The 13,689-nt window shown below is 34.6% G+C and overlaps 1 protein-coding gene across 1 annotated transcript in view; it reads left to right on the forward strand.

Annotated features, from left to right (window-relative positions):
- Positions 1-10,450, forward strand: part of LOC148092016 (uncharacterized) — a 36,962-nt gene extending 26,512 nt beyond the window's left edge. Inside the window, exons 4-5 of the mRNA XM_087822271.1 lie at positions 8,719-8,965; positions 10,204-10,450. Of these exons, the coding sequence (XP_087678397.1) occupies positions 8,719-8,801 (83 nt within the window). The 3' untranslated portion in view covers positions 8,802-8,965; positions 10,204-10,450. The remainder of the gene's footprint in view (positions 1-8,718; positions 8,966-10,203) is intronic.
- Positions 10,451-13,689: the final 3,239 nt, after the last annotated feature.

The raw sequence follows: 13,689 nt of genomic DNA on the forward strand, positions 1-13,689 counted from the left end.
CTTATCTCTCAAGATTCTGGTGAATATTAAATAAAATAATGTGAAGGGACTGGTAGAGAAAAGGCACTTTATAAGTGGTAGCCCCTATCACTATTAAACCTCGTTAATCTAAAATGAAAAGGAAAAGACAAGTTCTTAAAATCGACATATATTCATGATTTTTAAAACAGTATGGAGGACTATAAAGTATAAAATAAAAAGTAAAAGCCTCCATTTCCTTCTTTCACCTCCCAATTCCACTTCTTAGAGCATTGCTATTAAAATTTGAATGTGTGTCTTTATAGATGTTCTGTACATGTACATTGCGTTTGGAAAATGAAGAAGACAAAGTCATACATGTTGGGAAGGGGAAGAATCAGCACTCCTCCTCTTCTTTCTGATGGAGATACTCAGAGGACTGTGTATATCACAACAATCTCACAAAATTCAGACACCAACTAATAGTGCAGCTCACACACAAAAAACAATTTTGAAAATGGAATGAGCAGACTGTTATTTCTATTTCCCTGGCTGGAGAATCACTGGACTAACTTATGACAGGATAGTAAATACTTCTTATTCTTAATACCAACATTTCAGGGAGCTGAGGGGAGAGGAAATAAAGCTGAATGTCCTAGAAGTACTGGTACATAAGGGGAATCACACTGTCAAAAATGGTTCTGATCATTCTGCTCAGAACCTAAAGACTCAAGTATTTTTTATCAGCCTATAGAATTTCCAATCACTTACTACAAAAAAGAGTTAAGCATCAGCTTACCCTGAGTCAATATATTAAAGCAATGTTTTTCAGAGTGTAGCTTGCAGACCACTTACTTGCATCATAATCGTTTGGCATATTGATAAAAAAAGACACACCTCTAAATCAGAATCTCTGGAAAAAAGGCCCAGAAATCTCTCCTATAAAATATACCCTAGCAGGCCCTGGCCAGGTAGCTCAGTTGGTTAGAGTCAGCACAATACACCAAGGTTGTAGGTCTGACCCCTGGTCAGAACATATACCAATAAATACATAAATAAGTGGAGCAACAAATCAAAGTCTCTCTCTCCCCCCCTTCCTCTCTCTCTAAAAATCAATAAATAAAATTTTAAAATAAATATACCCTAGGAAATCCCTAAGCTCCTAAAAGCCTGAAAATGAATTCTTTAAGGTAAATAGAAAATAGTAGGAGCCAAGCAAATACTACATATACACACAATCCTTTGAATATTTAGAACAGAAAAAAAATTCTGTCCTTTTTCCCTATCATTTGAATTCCTCCCTCTTCCATAGGACTCAAACTAATCAATAATATTATTTTATAGTTTCTTTCTAGTGGATCATAAATTCATTTCCATTCCTACTGCTCTAGGCCAAGCCCTTGCCATCTCAAACTTGGATTACCTTTTTCTTTTACAGTAATGTTTTCTCTTCCAATTCATCCTGTACACTGAATTAATGTTTATAAAACCCTATTTTTACCTTATCTTTCCTTTGTGCAAAAGCTTTCAATAGCATCCAAATGATTAAAAAATAAAGTTCACAATGCTTAGACTCAAAGCCTCCCACAGAGTGACCCCATGCTAAATTTCCAGGCTTACTTCTCATTGTTCCCCCTTATAATCATCCAGATTAGTCAAGCTAAATTTACTGGATTCTTGTGTGTAGCAAAGGCTGTTAGATGATCACCGAATATCTTTTCCTTCCTGAGCACAATTAGACTACATTCCCCAGGCTCCTTTGCTATTTAAAGTATGTAGCTGACCATGTAACTGAATCCTAACCAACAGAATGCAAGAAGAAGTGATCAAACCCATTTCTAGGACAAAACTTTAATTACCAAGTATACTCTTCCACACTCTCTCCCCTTCTGCCTGATCTAAGAGATGAGTGAGCTGCAAAAGAGCCTGGATTCCTGAATCAGTTTATGAAAGAGAGCCACTCACCAACCAGGACCAACCAGACCAGGACTTGGACTGTTACATGAAAAGTAAAGTTCTATTATGCTTGAGGTATTTGGCATTTTTAGAAATAAAGGCAATGATTCATAACCCCCAGGAAAGGAAGAACCTATAGAATAAAATGATTAACTAGCTAAGGGTAGTAAGGAATAGAGAGGAGTCTCCTTTTACTCTAGACTTCAGAGGAATGTGTGAGTGTGCACTGTGTGTTACCATAACCTAGCATACCCTTATTAAAATGCATTATTCAAACCTACCTTGTTGATTGCTACATATGATCTTTGGTTCATAGAATCTCTCTGTTGGTAAGTTCTAACATGTTCAAGCTCAGCTCAAATCCCTTTCTTCCTTAACATCTTCAACCATTCAAGCTCACTGATCTCTCCTTCTACTGAACTTCTGTAATACATATGGTACTATATACATTTATTACACATTTAACGCATATTCTCTTGCATTTTTAAACTTTTAATGTAAAAATATATTTTTCCACATTCATATTACAAATTCCTTAATGGCAGGAATTGTTCTTCAAAGATATGAATATTTCCCAGAGTTTTTATACCTAACTGAACATTAGTTCCTAATAAATATAGACTGAATAGAACTGAGTGAGTCACTTTGGGGAAAATAATAGAAAACTCTTCCAAGGAAAAGTTGCCCTAAATCATTGTTAGAACAAGGTAGGAGCATACAAAAACTTAAATTAAATAAAATATATACATAAATATATAATATATACACACTTTCAAAAGGAAGTCTAGTTTGATCTGAATTTCAGCATTAGCCCCCACGTGCAAACATAATCCAATTGACCCAAGCAGATGATATATGGTGGGAAATCTGAATTATAAGTTATACCTAAAATGTCCCGGCAGCCACTACCAAAATCAAGACTATTTAACTGAGCACTTAGATCAGTGCTGTACAATAAAACCTTCCGCCATGTTGGAAATATTTAATATGGGTCTGGCTACTAGCTATATGTGACTAATGAGAATTCAAAATATGGATGAGACTAAAACTCTAAATTTTTAATTTTATTTAATGTTTGTTCATTTAAATCCAAATTTAAATAGCCACATATGGTGAGTGGTAAATATATTGGATAGCATATACTAGATGCTTTGCTTTCCTTAAAATACACTTTGATTATCTAATAAACTTGTATGTGAGTTTTCTAATTTGTGAAATTTATTCACTTTTAATTAGTTATTTGTTGTTAGAGCTTTTTGTGTTGAATTTTTCTTTAAAAACATAACATTCTTCAAAAACCAACTAAAACAGAGACCTAGTGACCTACTTCCCTAATCTAGAGCAAGGATAAAAACCCAGGTCGCCTATTACAATTCCAGGGCTCTTTAAACTACAACATATTGCATTATCACCTCCTATATTATAAATTCTAAACAGAGAATAGACTTTTCAAATATGATAGACACTTTTTCCTATTATTAACTTTTATCTTGAGTTTAACAAGGATTTTATGGCCTATGAAAGTCCCAGAAAATTCACAAATGATTAACAAATTAATAAAAGTTCAAATTGATGGATTATCTGATTGTATTTTTAGTGTATCAATTATGTATACTAATGTTAATGCAATTTTTCTAGCCACTATACATATCAAAACTAACTCAGATCCTTGTCATCTAAGATTTTATAGTTTAAATAAAAGCTTCCATGTATTTTTTAAATGCTATACTGGTGTTTATCAGGGGAAATAACTTCTCTAAATTGCTTTCACCCTTCTCTGAAATAAAAGCATGTGTCCATGTACCAGCAAGTGATGAATATACTACTTGGGGAAAACATGGTAACTATGTAAATTGTTATAATCTATATGATTTCCTGAATCAGACCATTGAAGGTGTCAACAAACATCAGAATCCTCTTCTTACTGACCTTTTTCCAGTCCAAGGACACTGGCTAGCTCTGAAGTTCAGTCACTTTTTTCCATTAGTATCCTTCATTCCTTCTGGACATGGAGAATTTGGAAAATTCCCCATTCCAAACCGAGTAGGCAGCATTCTTGTTTTCTTGAGTCCCAATCTTCTGAAGTGTTTGATGTCCCAGGCACCTTCAGAAAGCCTGTGTTGTACTGTAATATTTTATGAACAAGGAAAGAAAAATCCTGAATATTGTATTTTACATCTCAACTGAAATAGTCCATGTCAAAGAAACTAGCTATGCAATAAACATATATATAAAATTCTTCCCCACACATCCCTTTAAGGAATAGGTTTCCCTTGAACATTTAGCAAATAAATAAATATTAAATATAACAATTATTATAAGGTCACAAATGGCATGAAATTTGAGTTTGCTTTCCTGCAGCAATAAAAATGTGCCTTATATGTTTGTACTTTAACAAGTTACATAGTATGTGCATAGAATGTGTTTTACTACATGATCAAATCACAGTGATCGGTGTGATACAATACATGGAAAATATATAGTTCACAAATATGGATTAATGACCATGAGGGTATCACAAAATATTTCATATGCTAATACTAAATGATCAAATTACACTTGTAAACTGGTTAATGTAAGATTCTCAGAACACCTGGTAATAAAAACATTTTATTATTTTTATGAATGTATAATGTCTCACAACTGCCAGAAACATTCTCTTAAATTTTTGTTTGATTAAAAAATGGCTGGTGAATATTTTTTTATGAAAAAGACTATTCAAAATAGAAAGAGACCTCTGTGCCAACTTCCAGCCCAGAGGAATTTTTAATTACAAAGACTTATTTAAATTACAAAGATCTTTTTCACTTTTGAGTTTCTCAAAGTGTTTCATAATAATATAAACTAAAAATATAAGCTGGAAAGTAGAGGGGAACGCTAATGGAAATCTTGAGTGCTATAAAACAAACTTGATATATCTTTGGATTTTACTTCTCTCCTCACAAAAACAAACTTACTTTTAAATTTTTATTTGTGCTTATTTGTTTATTTCATCTTTTTTACAACATGCTAAACCTGATAGCTAATGTTTCATTTTTACCTATGGAGCAACATTTTTAAGTTACAACACAGAGGAATTTGTATTTCTCTCAATAGTATCACTCTGTAATACACCTTGCAAATAGCTTTCATACACCTATACTTTTTCTATTTTTCTCTCACTAGCAGGTACTCAATAAATACTTGTTGAATGAATGAATAAATAAAGCTCAGTGAAGTGTCCTAATTTCTCTCACCAATTGTACAACTTCTACCTTAACCTCTCACCTTCAAACAGTTCCAATGTCAAACCAATAATCTGCATTTGAAGGCACTGTCAATTATACTCAGAATCAGTTACATAAAAATCAATGCAATAAATTCCTCTTAGACTTGAATGCTAAAGTTTCTATCATTTGAGAAACAGGTATAATTCCTTTTTATTGGATAACAACATTTTTCATTTATTCTGGTTTGCCAAGAAGACTGAAACCAAATGTACTCAATTCAGCTAGATGATCTTCTCCAATTCATTACTTGAAAACAACTTACTTTGTTTCAGGGATTACAGTGAGTTTCCTTTCTGTAAGTACATGGAAACTTATAATTTGCAAAGTACTGTAATATATATGGCATGGGCCCTACTCTCCCACTTACATTTCTATTGTTAATTATACAAACAAAAAATGCAAAAAGCCAAATGGAAGTAGAATGACAACAAGCTAAGCAAACAGCAACCTTTTTTTAAAAAATAAGTAACCATTTTTAAAACATCTTTCTATCAGGGACTTTGGTAGATATTTACATACACCATCATAACAACCTTGCAATGTAGGTATTATTATGCTCGGGTTAATGTGTGGAAACAGACTCAGCACTGGACTTGGCACACAGAAAGTATTTGATAAATAACTTGTTGAAAGAATAAAGCCTAGTGAAGTGCCCTAATTACACAGGTAAGAAGAGGTAGAACATTATATTTACCTTAAGTTTTCTACAAAATACCCAAATTCACAGTTCATAGGTTAATAAATCTAGATTGGATTTTCCGAAGTTTAAAGGTGGACTTTATGAAACAGTTCCAGGGTTCAACCCTTCAAGGGAGCAAAATAATAGGGAATTTGGGGAAAGGTAAAAAAATTTTGAAGAATTTTCCAGCAATAATATCCAAACACTCTCTTGGCAGCTTTCAAAAATTATTTAATAGGAAAAAATCTATATGACATGATGTACAGTAAAAGAAACTAGAAAACTAGAGATCATCTAATCTTCCATTCCTTCTGCTAAACTCATAAATAGGCAGTTCCCTATATAATATGAAAAGATTCCCTTCTACCTCTTAGAGAAAAGTAGTCCAACTTTCTAATCAGATGTCTAAATTCCGTCATTAATATCTTTATGTTAAACAGTACCTTCTTCTTATAGTACTCTTCAAAAATAAAAGATCTTGAAAGCAGAATAGCCTACCATCCCTAACTTCTTAGAATAAATGAGTGGATCAGATCTCAGGGCAACTAACGGAAAGGACTGGGTGTCTAATGGGATGGGGTTGCTGAAGGAAGATAAGAACCATGAATGCCTGAACCTCTGAAAGCAAAGAAATAGGCCAGTACCAGCACTTTCTCTCACTTCCACTCCTACGCCCTCAACCCGTCTTTCTCATCCAGTTAACTCTCTTGCTTATTTTCCTTTTCCCTTAACCACCCCTGACACATCCAATTGTTTTCTTCTATTTATTCCCTAGTTTTCAATTCTCACACCCGCTTTCTTTCAATCACCCACACCAAGGACTATTCTAAAGTGAAATTCATCTATAGCTTTTTCACTCTTCCTTTAATCACCTGTTGTCCTCTAACTGCCAGCCTTAACAACTTCTTTCCCTCACTCCCAGAAACTTTATTTTGAATCCTCACCCAAGGTTATTTTTTCCATTGCTTTTCAGAGAGTGGAAGGCAGAGAGAGAAACACTGATGTGAAAGAGACACGTTGATTGGCTGCCTCCCGCACATGCCCCGATCAGGGCCAGGGATCAAGCCTGCAACTGAGGTACATGCTTTTGGCCGGAATCAAACCCTAGACCTTTCAGTCCATGGGTTAACGCTCTAACCACTGAGCCAAACCAGCCAGGGCCCAGAAACTTCTTATTCAAAAGTAAGAAAGAAAAATCCTGCTTAAACACTACCAAATTGTCCCATTTAACTGCTACCTGACAACCCATTGTTTCTTCATTACATCTTCCCTATCCTCAAAATCTCCTCTAACGTCCCTTTCCTCACTCCCACCTATATCTTTCCAAAACTCTCACAGAATGCTTTGAAAGCATTTATATAACAGTTGTATTGAGATATATTCACATACCATACAATTATGCCCCTTTAGAGTATTAAATCAATAGAGTTTAATATAGAGTCATTTTTTGGTATCCATGGGGGATTGGTTCCAGGCCCCCTGTGGATACCAAACCCCATAGTTACGTAAAATGGTGTAGTATTTTCATATAACCTATGCACATACTCCCACATGCTTTAAACCATCTCTAGATTACTTATATTTAATACAATGTAGATAAATTACATTGTTTAAAAGTACAACTCTGTAATCCAAACTGATCACATTACTGTAATCAAATTAAATTCAGTCCCTAATTTCTAGAAATAAGTCTCAGATTTAGTATGCACTGTTTCTCTAAAATTATAAAAATTAAATTGTTTTAAATTAAACCAGTGAAGTAAAATATGTTTATCCTTGTTGATAATTTAGCTGTTTAAAAATACTTTTTATATTCTTTCACTTTATAGCATATCATTAGAAAACCATTTTTTCCTACTACACATGGATAACTATAATAAATTATTCTAGGCAAAAATTCTCCTATCTGTACATCTACTCTTTGTTAAGTTCATCGTCATTCCTTCCTCCATGTCACTGGTTTATGTTTGCTTTTGGATTTTTTTTTTTACTTTCAGAAAGACAAAATACACATTGATGAACAAACGTATTTTTCCATTAATACTATTATCACTTTAAATAAGCAAAATAATAAAAGGTGATACTTAAAGGTGGTGTTCTACTTCCTGTTTATATCCCAGTTCTTTACTCTTTACCAGTACTCCAAAATAAATGCCAATTGAAACACTTAATATGGAATTTCAGCTTAAATGCTCACAAATTAAAGTCAGTGTTTTATTTAAACTAAGTCACTTTTTCCATTTTTTGTTTCGGCCCTAAGAAATGAGATATAGTTCATTTTAAATGTAAAACTTTGTACACTATGCAAATCATGTCTGTGTGTGTAAGAAAAATAACAAACTTAATGAGGAATGTTAAAAAAAATCAGAACCCATTAGTTTAAAGATACATAAGAGCAGCCAAAGATGACAAACACGCATAAAATTCAAAACATAGTGGGAAAGGGAATAGGCACCGAAACACATAAATCAGTGTTTTGAATTCTTTTTCTCTGTGGGTATAATTGTACCTTAGTTTCTTATAATGATTTATTGAGGTAAATATTCTGTATGGTTTAACAGCGACGGCTTCAAAGTGTCAGGCACAGGCTCTCCTTTATTCATGAGGCAGCCGAGTATTGGGATGTGAATTCACTTCTGTATTCTGGGACTTGGCAAAGTTTGTTTTTAAGGTCCTTATAAAGAATTCATGTTGATGCGGTCTATTCAAATGTGAAAAACACTGTGCTGTAATGAGTGAAATAGAAAACCTTTACAGTAATTCTGGAGAAAAAGTACGTAAATTGAAATAAGCCACACAGAATTACTTTCAGCAAAGTAAAAAATTCCCCTGAGGTCATCTCAATCATTTTTTCAGGTTTCGGGATGCCTATAAACCCCATCATCGGATGGGCTACTAAACCGGATACTGAATCTAATATCAATACAAAAAGGAAATAGAGAGAAGTAAAAGCAAGTCTCAGTTTGTAATATTCACATAAAGAAGTCTTGTGCGCATGTTGTTGCTCTGGGATCAAGGTATATGCCACAGCAACCAATAACACCAGTTACACAGTAGAATGTTAAGGCGACCATACAGCAACTTCATAGCCTGGAGAGGGGAGGTGAGTGACTCATCAAATACAGTATGTTTCCTTTGAAAGTGTTATGCCAATGGAAATTACACATGGACACTCAAGGCACAGAGCCCTATCTTGGAACTCACTGATCTTGTGTTTGTCTCTGTCCAGACTTTCAGCAAGAAAGTCTGGACAGAGACTTTCTTTTTTCCAAGAAATCCATGTACCTTAGATGTGTAAGCTCAACAGGAAGTGGAAATGCGATGTGCTTGGACAGTGGTTCTCTTGTGCCATTGTCAGTGGTTCTCCACATTCTTACTCATCTGCCAGAATGGCTTTATGATGCCCCACAAGATGGTTTGCCAGTTTGGGGGTACAGATGCCAACTAGAAGTAAATTTTTAAAAAAGAAAGAGACTTCATAGTCTAAAAATATAAGTACATTTTTGTAATGGGATACTCTTGTTTCCAATTAATAAAATTTGGTTTTTAAATTTTGTTCAATTGAAAGAGCATTCCACATTATTAGAAAGATGCCACTAATAAATGGCTTTTATGTTTTCACAATTTTTCATTTAAAATTATGAATTACCTAAAATTTTCCGCTGCTAACAGCTACTCATTAAATTACAAACTTTTTAGTTATCTTCACAGAGCCCTATCATAGCTACACATGGGGTAGAGGATCAGTAAATAAGAACGAATGTCAGAGGGATGGAGGAGGGCGGGTGGGTGGAGGGGGAGAGAGTAACCAAAGAATTTATATGCATATATGCACAACCCAAGGACATGGACAATGGTGGGGAGAGGGACTGGGGAGGGGGAAGGGATGGGGTGGAACGGGTCATTGGGGAGAAAAAGGGACATCTGTAATATTTTAAACATAAATAAAATTAAAAAAACAAAAATAAAAATAAAATTAAAAACTGCAAAGTCAAAAAAAAAAAAAAGAACTTACATGAGATAGCAACTTATTAGCTTAAAATGGCTCTGAAAAAGTTTTATCACTTTTCAGATGACATCTCTTTTTCCAGAATAACTTTTTTACACCCCCCCCCCCCAAAAAATAAATATACTGTAAGGCATAATATTTTGATGTTACACTTTCAGGCAAAAACATCCACCAATTTATTCAAAATAACAATTTCTAGCCAGAGAATATCATCTGGAAAATTTGCATTGTGCACCATGTTTAGGTGACCTAAGATATCCTGCACTGCCAATACAGGGTGAAGAGGTGGCATCTTGTACCACTCTGTAAGTGTACTATAATTTTATATTAAGTTCACGTGGAGGCAAGATAACCAGGAACCCCTAAAAGGCTGAAAGGCTGATGAGGAAAAGGTGCAGAAAGAAGAACATACCTTACAGAGAATGAATACCTTATATTCCACCAGCCACCAGCCATCATCGATCATTCTTTCCTCGGTTGGCAAGTACAATAACCCTTATTATTTTGTAGTTTATGTATATGTACATATGTTTTATATGTTTATGTTTAACATTATAGCTATGTTTATACATATAGCTTATATATATGTATAGTTTATGTATATGTATTAATCTATATTTATTTACTTTCAAATGGTATCTGTTACTTATATAAACTTGCTTCCATTGTTCCTCAAATTATATATTTTTCTATTCGTGAAAAGATTTGGGTATCTTGGGTTGAAATAAAATATATAATAATTTTTACTATTAAAAATTAATGAAAACATTTTTTCTTTTATAGCTTTTCACTGAACAGCAGAATTTTCAGAAACAAATTAGCATCTTTAAGCAAGGGATAGGTGTGCTCTATTCAAAGTTTCAAAATGAATCACAGACCTAGGGAAGAAAGAAATTATTATCAACTGGTCACCCCAAATTTGTCAGGCTCTGTTCCAGGTAAACAGGTATTAGTTACCATATAGTTCGCAATAACCACATGAGAAGTACTGTTACTCCCTTCTCTGTGCGCATCTTAACTTCATTTCTCATCAGCATTCAACACAATCAAAAACTTTCTCCTTCTTGAAGCACTGACCTCTTGGCCTCAAAATACCATAGTACCCTGGTTTACTGCACCCTCACTAGCCACTACCACTTAGCCTCTACTGTTGAATCTAGTTCTCCTACCTGACTTCTAAATTCTAGGTTCCTCAGACTCAGGCTAGAGCCCTCTGCAACTTGTTTCTTTTCCTGGATTATTTCATCCATTCCCATGCACTTAAACACTATCCTTATGCTAATGATTCCCAGATATGTATCTCTAGCCCTGACTTATATGAATTTCATGTTTGAATATCTAATTGTCTACTCTTATTTCTTGACATAGCCAACTAAACATCTAAAAGACATTATAAACGTAATGTGTCCAAGGAAATAAAAAATCAAATCATGATAACTACCCACCAAAATCTGTCCATCTTCCCCCATCTAAGCAGACAGAAATTGCTCCACATCTCTCCATCTCCACCACTACCACTTAACTCAAGTCCTCATTATTTCTCACCTGGACTATTCAACAGCTACATTTCTACTCTTAAGCTTCCTCTAATCCTATTCTCCACATTGTAATAAAAGTGAGCTTCTTAAAAACATCAACTCAATCACTGTTATGCTAAAATATCTTGAGTGGCTTACCATTGCACTTAGGATAAAATCCAAACTCCATATCATGATCTACAAAACTTTGCCTTATCTCTTCAACCTCATCTTATGCCACTTTCCCCTCTTCTTTTCAGTACACTCTAATTCACATTGGTCTTCTTTCAGCACCCAAAATATACTAAGCTTTTTCCAGCTTCGAGGCCTTTTCAGATGCTTTTCCCCAACCTAAAACACTTCCCCATTAATTACCTAGCTAGCTCCTTCTCATCCAGAGTTACTACCTCAGAGAGACAGTCCCAAACCACACTGTAAAGAGTCCCTTACTTATTTCCTTATGGCACTTAGTATCTTTTGTAATTGTTTTATGTATTTGTCTTTTTGTTGTCTACCAAAATATAATATAAACTCCATAGAGACTAATTAACTTATTTATATTCCTAATTAATATCTCCAGTGACTGGCACAATATAGCTCTCAATAGTTGCTGGATGAATGAAAGCCAGATGTATATGATTCTAAAACCAGTGTTCTTTCCACTATATCACACTACCACATTAAAGGATTTTAGAAATCATCTAGTCCAAAACTCTCATTTTACAAATGGAAAAACTGAGATCCAGAAAAACCAGCAATTTGTGCAAGGACACACAGTAATAAATGAGAGACCCCAGGCTTTTAGACTTCTGACTTAGGTTTTTTTCTTACATACTACATTGCCTTATTCTGATAAACTTCACCCTAAAATATGCCTAAGAAGTTTTCTACAAAATGGCGAAACATATCAGTAAAAACTTTGTAACCATTTACAACCTCGGCTAACACAAGAAAGAAAAAAAATTAAAGAGTAGTATACAAAGTATTTAGTTGTCATAATTTTTTAATTTGAAAATATAGGTAGGTGGTTCTCTATTTTATATTACGTAAATCATTAATTCACAATATAAACAAAAAAAATTAATGTAATATGGGTATTACTTTCTTAGGGAAATCATACTTTGTTCATAAAAACCAGTGTTCATACTGTAAGTTTTCTCAATAGCCAGTAATTCTCTAAAAATCATGCAAAATATAAAATTTACATAAGTTTGAAATTAAACAAGAAACTAAGTAAAATATCTACAGGGTTTGGTTTTTTTAAATCCTCACCCAAGGATATCTTTCCACTGATTTTTTAGAGAGTGGGAGGAAGGGAGGGAGGGAGACAGGGAGGGAGGGGGAGAGAAAGAAACATTGATATGAGAGAGACACATGGACTGGTTGCCTCCTGCACGTGCCCCAACCAGGCTGGGGGAAGGAACCCACAACTCAGGTATGTGCCCCTGACCAGGAATCAAACCCCTGACCCTTCAGTTCATGGGCTGATGCTCCATCCACTGAGCCACACCAGCCAGGGCAATATCTATAGTTTTGATAACTACCGATAAAAGAAGAAACAATCAGACCCAGGAATTCTATACTGCCTACTTCCAGAATCTAATCACTGGTCTGCAGAACATTTAGCCATGTGTCTACTTACTCCATAAATCAAAGTAGTTTACATTGCAACAACTGCATACTACCTTCAGGTCCTTCCACTCCTCCAGACCCAAATCAAATAGCTACTAAATCATTTCAAGCAACTACTGTCACCTGATGGAGGAAACTTTGATCCAGCTTTCCTTTGCCAACAACTTCTTACCTCCCTAATAAGCACATGTTATCCACACTCGCTACATGTCTACTTGTGTATATATGTTTACATTTCCATAATAAAAACCTAGAAAAATTAACCTCTGTCACTACCCATTTCAGTCCCTAAAAACAGCCATATCTCCATCTACCTCCTTCCTCATCTTTTAAAGAATTCTACATAATTTTTCAAAAGTATTATAAATAAAACACAAATTCTTGCCCGGCCAGGCATGGCTCAGAGGTTGAGTATTGACCTAGGATCCAGGAGATCATGGTTTGTTTCCCGGCCAGGGGCACATGCCCAGGTTGCAGGCTCAAGCCCCGGTCAGGGGCATGCAAGAGGCAACTGATCAAGGACAAATCTCTCATCACTGATGTTTCTCTCTCTCTCTCTCTCTCCCTCTCCCTTCATCTCTCTGAAATCAATAAAGATATATTTTAAAAACAAAACACAAATTCTTCTCTACTTTTAGCATTACAGCAGTATTTATTTATTTATTTTTA

Source organism: Miniopterus natalensis, chromosome 11, assembly GCF_054644295.1.
Source record: "Miniopterus natalensis isolate mMinNat1 chromosome 11, mMinNat1.hap1, whole genome shotgun sequence".
NCBI classification, from domain to species: domain Eukaryota; kingdom Metazoa; phylum Chordata; class Mammalia; order Chiroptera; family Miniopteridae; genus Miniopterus; species Miniopterus natalensis.